The 17,004-nt window shown below is 39.7% G+C and overlaps 1 protein-coding gene across 2 annotated transcripts in view; it reads left to right on the top strand.

The window, feature by feature from the left end:
- Window positions 1-437: 437 nt before the first annotated feature.
- DNAH2 (dynein axonemal heavy chain 2) overlaps window positions 438-17,004 on the top strand; it is a 101,088-nt gene continuing 84,521 nt past the window's right edge. For both annotated transcript variants that reach the window (XM_036033052.1, XM_036033053.1), the window contains exons 1-4: window positions 438-553; window positions 2,164-2,331; window positions 6,308-6,369; window positions 8,807-8,977. In XM_036033052.1, coding sequence (XP_035888945.1) covers window positions 2,178-2,331; window positions 6,308-6,369; window positions 8,807-8,977 — 387 coding nt within the window. In that variant the 5' untranslated portion in view covers window positions 438-553; window positions 2,164-2,177. The remainder of the gene's footprint in view (window positions 554-2,163; window positions 2,332-6,307; window positions 6,370-8,806; window positions 8,978-17,004) is intronic.

Below are 17,004 nucleotides of genomic sequence, written 5' to 3'. Positions count from 1 at the left end.
GAAGGGGGAGCGAGCGGGAGGGCAGGGGTGCTCCAGCCCCGGTTTTTCCTCCGTACCCAGCTGCAGCCAGGGCTGCCTCGAAATCCTGGAGCCCCTTCTAAAGCTCCAATAAGCCTCCCAGGCGGAACCCTGGGCGCCATCTGCTGGATTCCTTTGGGATGGAGCCCTCAGGCCCCGAGCGCGGAGCGGGTGCTTGGGTTCCTCCGGCTTTTTTAGCGTCCTGCGGGAGGGGAGCTAATTGTTTTCAGCCCCATCCCTTTGAGCCCCAACCTCAGGCCAAGCTCCACGCACCCTCCAGCCTGCTACATTTAGTGGCTTCCCTCGCACCCAAACCTCTTGCCCTCAAACCCGAGCCCAGTAGGGCAACAGAGCGAATCTTCACTGCGCCTGCGCGGAGGAGGCCGGCTCCAGTTGCGCACCGCAGCTGCTCGCCCCTCCCTGCCCAGGGTTTCTATGGCGACGCGTGCCCGCGCGGATCTGAGAGGGCGGAGTGGGGCTACTTGTTAGCTGGAGTGGCCCATCAGTCGGCCTAGAAGAGGGTCGGCGTCGTGAGGTGTGTGTCGGGGGCAGACCGGAGAGTAAAAGGAATGCTAGGATGAAGTAGGAAGTTGAGCGGAGAGGGGCGGTGGTGAGCGGGTAGGACAGATCGTTGTAGGGAGGGAGGAAGGGGCAGCTGTGGGATTGGGAAAGGGCAGTTAGGGGAGAGAAGGAGCAATTGCGAGGGCAGTTGTGAGGGGAGGAGGGGACAGTTGTGGGGAGAGGGGAGAGAAGGGGCAATTGGGGTTGAGATGAAGAAGCGGGGACAGTTGTGTGGGGAAGCTATTGTGAGAGGAAATTTGCCCACTGGTAGTCAGTTTGAGAGGGCCACTTCCCTACGGTATTTAATTTAATTGTGAGTAATAGAATGAGTCCCAGGCCAATAGAACAGCTTCTCCTGGGGCCTGCCATGTGATCGTGGGGTGAGCCCTACGGGGAGGGGGCGGGCAACCTTGCCAGCGGAATGCTCCTGAGGCTCCAGCTGGAGGCAGGAGCACAACCTGACGCTTCTCTGGAGACCAGTGGGGGAAGCCAGGCTGCTATAGTTGGTTTTATTGATATGTTGGCTTAATAGAACGTTTCTCCTTGGAGCAAAGTACAAATCCTTCAGGTTTGAAACTCAACCTATGATCAATGCCTGCGGCAGCCTGTGGGGATGAGGAAGAAAAACCGCGAGTGGCTGTCAGGAGATAGCTGTATGGAGAGGGAATGCCCAGCGAATTAGACATTGCCCTTGGGATCCTGACCGCCTGCCAGAGATGCCTGTTTCCAGCCATCCTGTTTCCTGAGAGGGGCACAACTGTGGCCTTCCTCATTCTCCCATTTTCTTCTCCCCAGGCACAATTTGAAATTCAGTGTTGGGTGACTTTTGTCCTTCCTTCTTCCAATTTGTTCTCAGGGCATTTGGAGTCAAATGATCTTGGTTTTCATTATCAGTCAGCACAGAGTTACTCAGCCAACTGTACTGAGACCTTTTCAATACACATAAACCAGGGTTCCTAACACTCAGGAATTTTTCATTAGACATATTGCAAATGTGATTTTTCTTTATTTAAGGAAGTTGCAGGTTTTAGTGTAAGCTGCAGGAGCATTTAGACATTTCCCCCCTCCTAGGGGTAACTTAGGAGGAAAAGAGGTACTTAGGAAAATCACTTTTTTTTTTTTTTTGCTTCATTGACTTGACTCAGTGGCAAAGGGTAGAGAACCTGGGGACAGTCTTCCCTTCCCTGGGTCTTCTCTCACTCAACCATGTCTCTGAGGGGTTCAGCTTTGTATATATTTTCCGGATTATCTTACATTCTCATAGTTCTGGGCAGAGATAGGGGTTCCTAAAACCTCACTGATGGGCTGACTGTTGGGCTACCATCTTTTAACTTTCATATTCCTAATGCCTTGAGGGATGACTTTGATTTTTAATCCAATGCTCTGAAGAAAGTGGGATATCCTAGGGAAAGGAGTGAGGACTACAAGACCCTTGTGGTTAATGGAGCAGGGCATGGATACTCCCAGATAGGATGTTATTTGGGGGTCTCAGTTAATTTGTGAATTCAAAAGGGACTTCGAGTCTCAGGGGCTTGGGTTGAGGTGGATTTGGCCATGGACTCCCAGCTTCCTGTGTGTCTGCAGGTTTTGGCTACGTGATGTCCGGCAAACCTGAGAAGAAGCGGAAAGTGAGTGGCTGGGGAAGCACCCGCAAGCAAGCTGCTCAGGGTGCTCCAGCTGCACAGGCTGGGGATGCCACCCTGCCTGCCAGTGAGCCCGAGCTGGAGCTGGAGCCTCTCAAGGAGAATTCTGGTGGGTACATGCTTCCAGGGCCTCAGAGTGTTTGTATTTCAGGAGGGTCTTAGGGCTGGGGAACAGTTTCTGTTGCTTTTGGGTGAGAAGCAGGGGTGTCAGCAGAATCTGAGGCCTGACACTGGGTCCCATTTTTGTGTTTCTTTCAGGAGAGCCTTATGCTTGTTCATTATATCTTTAAAATTTCCCCTAGTATACTAAGAGCTCACCAGCCAATCCTTTATTTTAGCCTCTTCCTCCTTATTCAAATGTTCATGGTTGTTCCTACCCCAGTGGAGAGGGTTTGATCTCTTCCCTTTTCCCATTTTCACCCTGGGTGGCAAAACAAATAATGTTTTTCTCCCATTAAGCCCATCACCATGGAGACAGTCTGCTTTGCCACCCTTTGAATCCTAAGCCTGACTGATGCTTTCTCCCATCTGTTTGAGGTTCTTGTATCTCCACCCTTATTTGGCAGGGCTTTGGTAGACTAAGGAGGTTCAGGTTCAGAGCCACAAGAAAAGAAACATGAGGTCTAGATTGAGGGAGAAAAGAGTTTAAAGAGGCTGCCTCTCGTGGCTTTGATCTGAATGATTTCTTCCCTGTAGATTAGCTGGGACCAGTAGGGTTGGAAGGCTTTTGGTAGTTGTTGCTGTTACTTGGGCTGTTCCTTAGAGCACAGGCCAGTGTAGATGTGACCAGAAGCTAAGTACAGTCCTCCTCTTTTACCTGGGGTCAGCCTTCCTTCCTTCCTTCCTTCCTTCCTTCCTTCCCTCCCTCCCTCCCTTGAGAAAGGAGGAGGGAGAAAAAGAGAGAGAGAAGCATCATTGCGCTAGAGAAATGTATCAGTCAGTTGCCTCTTGTACCACACCTCCCCCAACCACACACCCCAAACCAGGGACCTGGTCTGCAACCCAGGCATCTGCCCTGTTTGATAATCAAACTGGGGACCTTTCTGTTTGCAGGATAATGCCCAATCCATTGAGCCACACTAGTCAGGGCTATCTGGGGCTTCTTTTCATTGCTAACAACCAGTCAAGATGGAGAGAAATAGCATTCCCTTTTCACATTAAAGGTTGAGAGATTAAGCATGGGTATGGGAGAAAGGTCCAGGGTACATGGGGCCTTGCCCTAGGATCCAGACATGAGAAATGTACAATTTTTTTTATTCTGAGGTCTCTTGAAAGTGGTTTAAAATGGGACTGGCTCCAGAAGCTGGGTACCAAGAATAGGCTGATGGAGGAAAGAAAGCATTTAGGTTCAATTTGGAGAATTCTCTGGGGTAGAAAGAGAAGTCAGAGCTTTTAAATGAAAGCTCTGACCACCAAATACCAAGGATCTCTTACTGTCTTGTCTCTAAGCCTTTTTAGTATTTGGTGTGAAGTTTTCCAGCTGATTTGTAACCTTGATAGAGGTTCAGAGAAGACTGGCCACCAAGGCAGTCCTGAAATGAACATTAATTCCCATAATCTTTGAAGCTAGTCAGGGATTGAGGCCTGTCCCACTACAGATAGAGGGGGTCTGCCACAGTCTGAATGTCTGTGTTCCTCTGAAATTCATATGCTGAAATCCTCATGGCCAATGTGATGGTACTACTAGGTGGGCCTTTTGGAGGTGCTTAAATAACAAGGGTGGTGCTGTTATGAATGAGATTAGAGCCATATAAAAGTGGCTCCAGAGAGATCCCTTGCCCCCTTCTGCTGTGTGAAGACACAATGAGAAGTCCATGACAGGAAGAGGGCCCTTACTTGACCCTGCTGGCACCCTAACCTAGGACTTCAGCCTCCAGAACTGTGAGAAATAAATTTATGCTGTTTATAAGCTACCCAGTCTGTGGTATTTTGCTGGTCAGGCTAAGACAGGGCTGAAAATACTTCTTGGAAAAAGATGGTGGGCAAACACCCTTTTGAGGTCTGTATTGACATCCTTTGTTTCCTTACGTGCTCCTCATTAAGAAAACAAAAAGTAGTACCGGTTTCTAATCTCATGTCTGTAATTTTAAAAAGCCCTAAGAACTAAAAGTTTCCCCCCGCCAAAGTTTGGCATCCAAACTTATTTGGTAGTAAAACACAACCTAAACTGTTATGAAGGTATTTATAGTTTATTTAAGCCGCTTGGTATAAATTTTTATGTTTTACTGCAAAAATACTACTAATATTAAAAGTTCACCCTGGCCAGGTAGCTTGGTTGGTTGGAGTGTCATCCCATGCACCAAAGATTTGCAGGTTTGATTCCCAGTCAGGGTACATACTTAGTTGTGGGTTCGATCCAATGGATGTTTCTTTGTCTTCCTTCTTCTCTCTCTAAAATTACTAAACATATCCTCAGGTGAGGATTTTAAAAAAGGTTTGTGCAGTGCTGTTCTAGAGCCATCTGGGTGTGGGGACTATCACATTCCATACTATATTATAGTTCTAAATTGTGAAATATACTTGACCTCAAGGGTTTTGGATAAGGGACTACTGACTTATATTTCAGGCAAATTAGAAGAAGTATAGAGAATAATATAATGAACACCCATGTACCCATCAGCCAATGTAAGAATAAATAGTATTATTTATTAACAAGGAAATACAAGGAAATCCCTCTGTTTGCCCCTGCCCCCGAGGCCCTTCTCTCTTTCTCCAGAGGTCACCACTATCCTGAGTTGGTGTTTATCACTCTCAAGCTTGTTTTTAAAAATTACTGTGTGTATCCACAGACATTATATACTAGTATTGTATTGCATGATTTAGACTTTATATAAAGTCTAAAGACAAAACCAATTTACTCTTAAGATCATCTCAGTTTCCCTCTCCTGGCCTAGTTCTTATGTGAAATCTTGAATGCCCTCAGTTTTCTCAAATGTGATAAATTGCTTACCTGTCCCATTTACCACAAAGCTCCTGGAATCATCTACTCCACCTTTTTCACTATTTTCGTTCTTGGCCTCTGTGCCTCACTCCCCTCCTAGTTTTTCTTTCTGTTTCCTAAAGTCTTTTGGTTCCATTTTCATTATTCCTTCCCCCTTTTGGCTCATGGGAGATGAGAAGCTCACCAATTTTACAGACCCAGTGTCTTCTGTGAGCAACAGATCAGGAGGTACCTCTGGGTCAGGAGATATCAGGTGAGAAACACCCTCCTGGTTTTTAAGGGGGTTCCAGAGTGAGTGTGGCAGAAGTGAGTACCCAGCAACATGGTTGTTTGGAGAGGGGCTGATTTCTGTGGACCCCAACTTCCCCAAGTGGGAAGAGGACTGGGGAAGAATGGAAGGCCAGAAGCTCGATGCCTAGAATAACCTTAGTACTGACTGCACTTACTCCCCTGTCTCTCCTGCCCCTCCAGCCCCAGTTAACTTTTAAAAAGAAAATTGAGATATAATTCACATATGTAAAATTAATCCATTTAAAGACAACAATTCAATGATTTTTGGTATATTCACAAAGTTATCAACCATCACCACTATCTAATTTTTGAGGATTTTCATCTTACTCTCAATAAGCCACTTCAAGCTTGAGAATTCAGTACCAGAGGACCCCTATATCTTTCCTTCTAAGTTGCATCAGAACCTAGCCTTTTAGCTGTCACTCCCTATGACCCTTTCCTCTAGATCCTGGTAACCACTAATTACTTCCTCTCTCTATGAATTTGCCTGTTATGGACATTTCATATGGAATTGGAGTTATACAATATGTGGTCTTTTGTGACTGGCTTCTTTCACTTAACCTAGTGTTTATCCATGGTGTAGCATTGAATCCTTCATTCCTTTTTGTGGTTGAGTAATATTTCACCACAATTTGTTTATCTATTCATCTATTGATAAACACTTCGGTTGTTTCCACCTTTGGCTGCTGTGAATAGTGCTGTTGTGAACATTGGCATGCAAATATCTGTTTGAGTACCTGCTTCCAAATCTGTTGCATATATACCTAGAAGTGGAGTTGCTGGGTCATATGATGGCTCTGTGTTTAACTTTTTAAAGAATGCCTTCATTTTTTGAATTTTTATTTTTTCCCAGAGGCAGCGTTGGAGGAATCTGAAGTACAAAAAGAAAATTTACAGGAGCCTGAGGTGGATGTGGTAAGTTTGGGTTCTCCTTGAGACAAATATTCCTCTCCAGCAAAAGGTAAATCAAAAGATTAGTTGTCATATAGTGTGTAAAGATCTCTTCAGTCTGTCACTTCCTTCTCTTTACTCTACTGGTAGCCTACTTACCACAAATCTGGTTCATTTATCACAAATCTGGGACAGGTAAAGGGCAAAGTTATCTGTGCCCCCCACCCCACCCACCGAAGAAGAGTGTTTTAAGTAAGGAACAGGCCTCTTAGCTGTCCCTTCCTTGTCTGCCCACCTTGGGTAAAACGTTGACAAACTTTATGAAATGTATGGGCGAACGCCTGAACAAGTTGAAAAGCTGGTGGGTATCGTCCTAATGGGATACCACTTTTTTTTTAAGACATTTTCTTCCTTCCTTTCTTCCAGTTTTCTCCTTTGGCAGAAGAATTTACAGAAGCCACTTCAAGTACTTTTAGAAGTTGGCATAATTAGAAAATGACCCTTATACTTTTATCTCCAAGTTGCATCAGAGCCTAGCCATACCCATAGACACTGGGGTTAGAAGAATGGAGTGGTGACCTTGAAATTTTTTTTAAGTGAAAGAAAAGTAATAACTACTAATTACAGAAAACATTGGAAGGGACTGACAAGTCAAACAAAGAAAGAGGAAAGAAAAGTCATAGCATTACTGCCTAAACTCATTCAATGTTAATACTTTGGCACATGTCTTTTCTTTCAGTGCATAAGTCTGCAAGCTTAAAAAAATAGCCTAATTGTACCATGTATTATAATTCTTATTAAGCTTTTTTATGAAAACATTTCATCATTCTTCATGTTATTATAATGTACTTTTTTGTAAGCACCACTTTTAATGGCTGTAAAGTGCTCAATTAAATATTTATACCATAGTTAAATCATGACTCTTGGAATTTTGCCATTTCTAATTTTTGCTCTCATAATAATACTGTGATGAATATTGTAATTAAAAGTAGCACATTTTGGAACACTTAATATTTTTTTAGGTTCCTGTATATGGACTTACTGAACCAAGGAGTAAAGAACATTTCTAATGATTTTAATATGTAATGCCAAGCTGTTTTCGAAATGAATCACACTTTTTGCCCTCATACTAGCAACAAACCCTTTCCAGGCCTGGGTATTATCAACTTAGCAAGGATTTAAAAAAATACATATTTTTAAGATTTTATTTATTTTTAGAGGAGAAAGGAAGGAGAAGAGAGGGAGAGAAACATCAATGTGTGATTGCCTCTTGCACACCCCCAATGGGGGACCTGGCCCGCAACTCAGGTATGTGCCCTGGCTGGGAATCGAACCAGCAACCCTTTGGTTCACAGGCTGGTGCTCAATCCACTGAGCCATACCACCCAGGGCTAGCAAGGATTTTTCAAAAATTATAGGCAATAAATTATGTATCTTCGCTATTTTTATGTGTATTTCTTTGGTTTCAACTGAAATTCAGTGTTTTTTTTTCATATTTTTCTTTTTTCTTTTTTCTGACGTGACATGTCAATCATTTTGCCCATGTATTTATTGGGGTCTTAGTGTTTTTCTCATTGGTTCATTTTTGTTTTAATGTAGGAAAGATTTTAGATCATAGTCTGAGTTTCCTTGACCTGGAAACTTTATTTTTTTATTCAAAAATTTAAAAAATATGTTTATTGATTTTAGAGAGAGAGAGGAAGGGGGGAGAGAGAGAGAGAGAGAGCGAGAACGTCGATGTGAGAGAGAAAAATTAATTGGTTGTCTCTCACATACACCCTGACCAGGGATTGAACCTGCAGCCTAGGCATGTGCCCTGGCTGGGATTTAAACCTCCAACATTTTTATGTATGGGGTGATGCTCCAACCAACTGAGCCACACCAGCCAGGGCTTGACTCAGAAACTTTAAATTAAAGAGATCTCTTCTCTCACTGGGAGAAGGACAAGGTGGCATCTCAAGTTCACTGATCTATATATTTATATCTTTTAGTTTCCTTAATTTATTTAGTAGAGTTCTACAGATTAATTTTTTCCTATTTATCAGTTACAATTTATGTTCCATCTAAGTGATTTGTTCTTTGGTGCTTTCTTTCCCCCTCACTTCTTCCTTACTGCTTGCCAATTGACTTTTACCCAATATTTTATACTTATTTCAGTATCTTGGGGAGGCTGCTACATCAGTTGCTCTTTGTACCCTTATCAAAAGCCTTGTCATCTTCTAATCCCTTGATTTAGACTAATATCCTACCTGTTCCCTTAATTTAGTTTGATTTGGAGGTTAAGGGTTGCTTAACAATACATATTTATAACCACAGGCATAATTGAAATATCTTGGGAAGAAAATATCCTGAGGAAGGATAACCTTCCTTGACTCACATGTCTTCACATGTGATTGTGGATGGGAGAAATGACTCATCCTAACAGCTGTGCCTTTTTTGGATCTCTGTTCTCCTTCTGTAGAAGCCCCTTTTCCTGTCCCGAGCTATGCTGACAGGACTAGCAGATGCCAAATGGACAGAGGAGCATGATACCATTCTGGAACATTTTGCCCAGGACCCATCAGAGCCTATCCTCACCATCTTCATCGACCCCTGTTCAGGGCTAAAGCTAGATTTGGGCATGCCTGTACAGGTAGGTACTCCACTTTCTCGACTCCAAGGTGGTCTTTCAGAGAGCTGGGGGTTCTGTGTATCCTTGTCATCTTCTAGTCTTGTCTTCTGTGCCCAAGGTCTACTGAGCCTCATGGCATGTCAGGTACTCTTCTTGGCAGCAGGATACAGAGAGGAATAAAGTAGGCTTTTGCTTTTGATGATCTTATGGTCTAATGGTGAAGACAGACATAAAAAGTACAATATATTATGATGCACAACAAAGCTTAATAGGAGCTTTATGGGAGCAACTAAGGTAGCCAGGGGAATGCAGGCAATGCTTGGTGATGGAAGATATTTGAGTTGGGGATGGAGGCTAAGTAGGATTTCATTGAGGCCGGGTAAGAGCTGTTTGGGTAAAGAACACTTTACATGCAAAGAAGAGAGGAGTTGTGGAAAACGATACTGAAAAAGTGGGTTGGGGTCAGCTTGTGAATGGCCTTGTATGTTATGCAAAGGATTTGGCCTCACACTTGTTGGGTAGCTCAGTTGTTGGTTGGAGCATTGCCCCTATATGCCTACATGCCAAGGTTGCTGGTTTGATCCCTGGTCAGGGCACATGCAGAGTCAACCAATAAATATATGGATAGGTGGAACACCAAATTGACATTTCTTTCTTTCTCTTTCTCTCCCTCTTCCTCTCTCTCTAAAAATTAATAAATAGCCTTGGCCAGTGTGGCTCAGTTGGTTGGAGTATTGTCCCGTGAGCTGAAAGGTCATAGGCTCAATTCTCAGTCAGGGCATATGCCTGGGTTGTGGCTTTGGTCTGCACTCAGGGGTGTACAGGAGGCGACCAATGTTTCTCTCTCTCTATGTCTCTCCCTCCATTCCCCTGTCTCTAAAATCAATGAGCAGATCCTTGGGTAAGGCTTAAAAAATAAAAAAGAATAAAGGGAATTACATGGAGGAAAGTTCTCCATAAAATTCCCAATTAAAAATATCAATAAAGAAAATAAAGAATTTGATCTCTGTCCCAGAGGGAAATATTGAAGGCTTTCATGAATTAGATAAATAAGTACTTCAACAAGGGGGAGAATACATTAGTGAAGGGTAAACCATGGGTAGGGAGACAGTTAAAAGACATATAGTAAAATGTTAGTGGTAGAATCTGCACAGTAGGTTTACAGGTCAATATTGTAAAATTCTTTTAATTTTGTTGTATGTTTGAAAATTTTTGAAATAAAATGTTGGAAAAGAAAAAGGCTATTGCTTTGCTTCTATTGCCAGTACATATACAAAAATTGCAATGATAATGAAGACGAGCGTGCTCCTGTGCAATGCACCATTTGTGAAACATTTTATATTAAATGCAAAAACAGGTTATGGATTTTTCTTGTATATTGGCAATAATCAGCTACAAAAACCATGAAAAAATATTTTTTTCACTAAAGGGACAAAAATTTGCAAAATATGTGTAGGATTTATATGAAAGAAAACAACCTCACTGCAGGCCATGAAAGAAGATTTGAATAAATGGTGAGCCATACCTGTTTCTGGGTGGCAATCTCAGTATTATATTGAGATCATTCCATATAAAAAATGTACCATTTTAATGCAACTACAGTCAAAGCACCACAGTCCCTAGATACCTTGTATAAACTATAAAGGATCTTAAAATATATCCAGAAAAATGCATGAAAATAGCAAAAAAAAAAATGATGAAGAAAAGTAATGGAGGAGACTTGTGAATATGAAAATCTTTTTTTTTAAATGCTGTTTTGTTTTAAATCTTCAGTTGTTTCACTTTTTTTTTTTTAAGATTTTATTTATTTATTTTTAGAGAGGGAAGGGTGGGAGGGAGAGAGAAAGAGAGAGAGAGAGAAACATCAATGTGCGGTTGCTGGGGGTTATGGCCTGCAACCCAGGAATGTACCCTGGCTGGGAATCGAACCTGGGACACTTTGGTTCCCAGCCTGTGCTTAATCCACTGAGCTACGCCAGCCAGGGCTGAAAATCTTTTCTTAAGCTACAGTAATTACAAACTGTTGGACTGGGGCAGCAATATACATTATATAAGCCACAGCAAAAAAAAAAAAAAAAAAAAATAGAATGTACAGAGCCATATATTCAAGCATTTTCTATACAAATGGCATTTAAAATCAGTGGGGAAGGATGAATTATTCAATGAATAGAATTGGGAAGCATGAAAAACATTTTTCCATTAAAAGCTCTATTTAGTTCTGGCTGGTGTAGCTCATTGGATTGACCGAGGGCGGGCCTGGGAACCAAAAGGTTGCCTGGTCGATTCCCAGTCAGGGCACTTGCCTGGGTTGTGGGCCAGGTCCCCAGTGGGGTGCGTGTGAGAGGCAACCACACATTGATGTTTCTCTCCCTCTGTTCTCCTTCCCTTCCTCTCTCTCTAAAAATAAATAAATAAAATCTAAAAAAAAAATCTATTAGCTGAAGGGAGTGGGAAATGAGGAGATGTTGGTCAAACAGTACAAAGTTCCTGACACCAAAAGTGAAGGCAATGAAAGCAAAAACAAACAAGCGGAACTACATCAAATGGAAAATTTCCTGCACAGCAAAGGAAACCAACAAAATGAAAAGAAAACCTAAGGAATGGGAGAAAATCTTTGTAAATTATAAATCCAATAAGAGGTTATTATCCAAAAAATATAAAGAACTCATACAACTCAACAGTAAAATGACAAATAATTTGACTAAGAAATAGGCAGAGGAATTGAAAATATGTTTTCCCAAAGAAGGTATACAAATGGTCAACAGGTAGGTGAAAAGATGCTCAACATCACTAATTATCAGGGAAATGCAAATGAAAACCACAATGAGATATCACTTCACATCTTTTAGAATGGCTATTATCAAAGAGACAAGAGATAACAAACATTAGTGAGGATGTGAAAAAAAAAGGGGGGAACATTTGTTGGCAATTAAATTGGTACAGCCACTATGGAAAATAGTATGGCTTTTCCTCAAAAATTTAAAAATATAACTACCATATGATCCAGCAATTCCCCTCTTAGGTATATATCTAAAAGGAATGAAATCACTCTCTTGAAGTGATATCTGTACCCTTATGTTCATTGTAGTATTATTTATAATAGCCAAGACATGGAAACAACTGGAGTGTCCAGTGATGGATGACAAATGGGTAAAGAAAATGTATGTGTGTGTGTGTGTGTGTGTGTGTGTGTATATATATATGATATGTATATTATTGACAAAATGACAAATAATCTGACTAAGAAATAGGATATTATTACAACGGAGTATTATTCAACAATGAGAAAGAAAAAAATTCTACCATTTGCAACAACATGGATGGACCTGAGGGGCATTATACTCAGCGAAATAAGTCAGACAAAGACAAATATTGTTTGATCTCACTTATATGTGGAATCTAGGGGAAAAAAACTCTAACTTGTTGAAATAGATTACAGATTGATGGTTGGCAGAGTCAGGGGGTCAGGGAACAGGGAAAAAGGGTGAAAATGGTCAAAAGGTACAAACTTTCAGTTATAAGATAAATAAGTTCTGGGTATGTAATATATAGTTGGTGACTATAGTTAACAATCCTGTATTGTATAGTTGAAAGTTGTTAAGTGAATAGACCTTAAACATTCTCATGATAAGACAATTTGTAACTGTGAGGTGATAGATGCTCACTGAACTTTTAGCAATAATTTTGCAGTAAATTAATATATCAAATCATGTTGTACACCTTAAACTAACAATATAATGTTATAGGTTGATTATATCACAGTAAAACTTCAGGGGAGGGATACAAAGTTTCTAGATCTAATATACAGCATGGTAACTATAGTTAATAAAACTGGATTGTGTACTTGAAATTTGCTAAGAGGGCAAATCTTAAGTGTTTTCACCACACACATACAAAAAAGGAAGCAAGGAAGGAAGGAAGGAAAGAAGGGAATGGTAACTATATGAGATATATGGATATGTTAATTAGCTTGATTTTGGTGATCATTTCACAATGTATATACATATCAAAACATCAAGTCAGCCCTGACTGGTGTGGCTCTGTGGATTGGGTATCCTGTGAACCAAAAGGTTGTTGGTTTGATTCCTAGTCAGGGCACATGCCTAGGTTGTGGGCCAGGTGTCCGGCTGGGTGTGTGAGAGGCAACTGATCCATGTTTCTCTTCCCTTCTTTCACCCTCCCTTCTCATAAACAAACAAACAAATAAATAAAATATTTAAAAAATCAAGTTCTATACCTTAAGTATGTACAATTTTTATTTATTAAATATGCCCCACTAAAGCTGAAAAAAAATCTATTTAGCATGCTGGAATACATTCTAAATAGGTCACATAGTTAATGATATTCTCCTGGGTTAAGATGGCCAACTGACACTTCCTTAAAAAATTATTGCATACTTGATAAAATAAGCAAAAGTAAAACCAGAAGAAAACACCCAAGAGTAAACAAACAAGGAAAGAAGTAAAATCACATCTAATAAACTTTAAAAATGGTAGCCAATGAAAGGTTTAGGCACTGAGTTAAGGAAATCATACTCCCTTCAGAAATGGTGAACCCCAGCATAAGGAGTGAAGTTTAGATGTAGGGCATTTAACAAAATCTGAAAAGAAAGAAGCCAGGTATTTTAACAAAGATTTTACATTGTTTTAAATTAGCTGAAGCTTAAATAAGCAGCTGTTTTACCAGCTGCTTATCCCTTCATGCAATTCTTTTAGGCTAGAGAAAAGTAAATAAAACATGAGACACTCAATTCTTTAACATTGAAGGGGAAACAAACTGAGCTCTCACAGTGGGACATGAAGAAGTCACCCACAGTACATTACAGCAAAAAGGATAAATTCATAGAGCTGCTCAAGTATGAGGAAAGTGAAAAGAAATTGCATGGCAACTGCAAGCATATGACATCAAGGGAAAAACAAAACAAAACAAAAAAACAGAACAAAGCATGCAAAAAAAGAAAACATAATGGAAATTCCTCACAAAAGCATCATGTTATAGTATGACTTAATAAAAACATGAATCAATTTTTAAAAAAGCAGAGGGATGAAATGATAAAACATGATAATGAAGTAAAAGGGAGATACAGATTTTAGGAAATAAAGAAAGTAGCATGTGCCCTGGCTGGTGTGGCTTAGTGGGCTGAGTGGCCTGCAAACCAAAGGGCTGCTGGTTTTGACTTCCAGTCAGGGCACGTGCCTAGGCTGTGGGCCAGGTCCCCAGTGAGGGACATGTGACAGGCAACCACACATTAATTCTCCATTTCTTTCTCCTTCCCTTCCCCTCTCTCTAAAAATAAATAAATAAAATCTTAAAAAAAAAAAGAAAGTAGCATGTTATAAAACCTAGTGGGTTAGAAACAGTAAGGAACTAGATAGCTATCCTGGAAAGCTTGTTTTGACATAGAAGAGAGGCTTGAGATAGCTACAGTATATTCAGAAAACAAACCAACCAACAAACAAACAAACAATGACAAACAATAAGAGGTTAATAGATATGAAAGACAGACACAGGTGATCTGATAGAGCCAACTAATCAAACAGAACATAAGTTTAATGATAAAATACAAAGAATTTCCCTGAACTGCAGAAGGAACTGACTCTGGAAAATGAAAAGTTTCTTTATTCCACAAAATTTGTTACATAATGTTGAATGTCAATATATATCTTAACTAAGCTACTAAAATTCAAGGAAATTATTTCATTGTGGTATTCCTGCCAAGAATATTTAACTTGAATCTAGTAATGAGAAAACAATCTGGTGAATCCAAATTGAGGGACATTTTGGGAATAACTGGCCTGGACTATTAGAAATGTCAGTGCTATGCAAGAAAGAAAAATACTGGAGAACTATGTGGAATTAAAGCTGGATAAGGAAACATGACCGTGTGTGATCCTGGATTGGATCCTGGATGGGAAAAACCAGATGTAAATGACATTATTGGAACCATTGGGGAAAATTGAATATGGACTGTATATTTTATAAAGTGTTATATGCAGATGCATTTTTTAGTGGGATATTATAGTGTTAGGTTTGTTGGAGAATATCTTCACTTCTAGGCCTAAATGGTGAAGTATTTAAGGATTAGTATTATGATGTCTCTGCTGCTTCTAGATGAAGGGTATATTGTTATTCATTCTACTTTTCTTGCAACTTTTTAATGGGTTGAAAATTTTTTCCAAAAAATTAATTTTTTTCAAAATAAAAATTTGGGAAAAATTATTTAGGTCTCCAGTCCAAAAAATAATTACCTACCAAGGGAAACATCAGGCTGCTCTCAGACTTCTTGGAGCATGCAGAAGATCACACCTCCAGGAAAGTTAGTGTGACTCAGGGTATTATTCCAGACAAGATGGTCAAGCGTAAAGGCAAGATAGGCAGTCATTTTCAATCTTGAAAGAACCCTACTTTAAATATGTCATCAACAAACATTCAGTTCATTAAGAAATGAACCAAATAAAGAACTCAGGAATAAAGAATCTATGAACATTTAATTCATTTAAATAAATAACTCATACTGTAAATAAGCATGGGAATTATGGTTATGCTATAGATTGTGAATGTCATCATCTTGGACAATGTAAAACTAATACCGTAACAAAAATTGGGAAGTGGTGAGAAAATGAGAGGGAGTGTGAGGATGTCAATACTCTTATCTTGCAAAGCAGTAAGTCAATATAATTTAAAATAGAAAGGTAGTGAGAAAACTAACCTCTTAATATTTTTCATAATCTCCCTTATAACCTTAGAAATAGTTTTTTAGGAAGAAACCTCTCTTACAGGTAAAGAAAAATTTATTTGAAGCTCATCAATTCCTTTATTATATTCACATTGTTAAGTTAAATTAAATAAATTAAGTTTAATACTTTCAAAAGTAGCATGATTCTATTTTGAAATAACTATTCTAATTTATTTTTCTGTATTATATATCTATAGAAAGATGTTTGGAATACTGTTTTTTTTTTCTAATGTAAACAGCATTGTCTGGGTGGTGGAATTTCAGATGACATTTTAATTGTATGCATTGTTTAAATTTCTGCATTGTTTCAGTTATTTATAATTAACATTATTTAACGAAAATAATAGTTGTTAAGCTTTTTGAAAAATAGACACAAAATGTCAAAATTTAATTCTGAGGAGTGGAAAGATGAGTAATTACTAATTTCTTATTTGTGCTTTATCTTCAGTTTTAAAAATTAAATTATGCCCTGGTAGGGTAGCTCAGTTGGTTAGAGCATTGTCCCGACATGCCAAGATTGCAGGTTTGATCTCTGGTCAGGGCACATACAAGAAACAATCAAAGAATGCATAAATAAGTGGAACAAATCATTGTTTCTCTCTCTCTCTCACTTCTTCTCTCTCTCTATAAAATCTATTAACATTTTTAAAACTTTATTGTTGTTCAGTTATAGTTGTCCCACCTTTCTTTCATTGTTCACTCCTACCAAAAAATTATGAAGAGTAGTTATAAAAACACTAAAGAAAACAAAGGTGAATCTGATGGGAACGAACTTTCTAAGCATGTTGAAGTCAGAAGCTTTAAATTTAAAAAGTTTTAACTACATGAAAGTTACAAATTTCTGAATGTAAACAACAAAAACTCACCATAAACAAAATTGAAGGATAAATGAAAAATTGGCAGAAAAGTATAACTATAATGGGGAATTCTAGACATTTGTCTATTTCTTCTAGTCATCCTTTCTGCTTTTCCTATATCTGAAAGTGCTTTATTCATTCTATTCTTTTCATTCCATCCATCCATTTGTCCAACATTTATTGTGCATCTGGTATGTCCTAGTGTGCTAGGTTCTGGAGCAAAGTTGGTCAAAATATACAGTCTCTATCTACCCTGCATGAAAAGCATACTCTCTGCATTTCCTCCCTGTGTCTCTGGACATGGACTCTCTTATGTCCCTGCAAAAAGCAGGGAGCACTTCATGACACTTACTTTTGTAGAAGGATCAGGATGTGCTAAGGGAAAGTCACAGGGAACTTGGCCAGGCTTTCATGATTGGAACCTCAGTTTCCTTTGGGTATCATGGCTGGGCCTG

The sequence above is a fragment of the Phyllostomus discolor genome, chromosome 8, assembly GCF_004126475.2.
Source record: "Phyllostomus discolor isolate MPI-MPIP mPhyDis1 chromosome 8, mPhyDis1.pri.v3, whole genome shotgun sequence".
NCBI classification, from domain to species: domain Eukaryota; kingdom Metazoa; phylum Chordata; class Mammalia; order Chiroptera; family Phyllostomidae; genus Phyllostomus; species Phyllostomus discolor.
The sequence above is the reverse complement of the archived record's forward strand: the minus strand, read 5'-3'. Positions and strand labels throughout refer to the sequence as shown.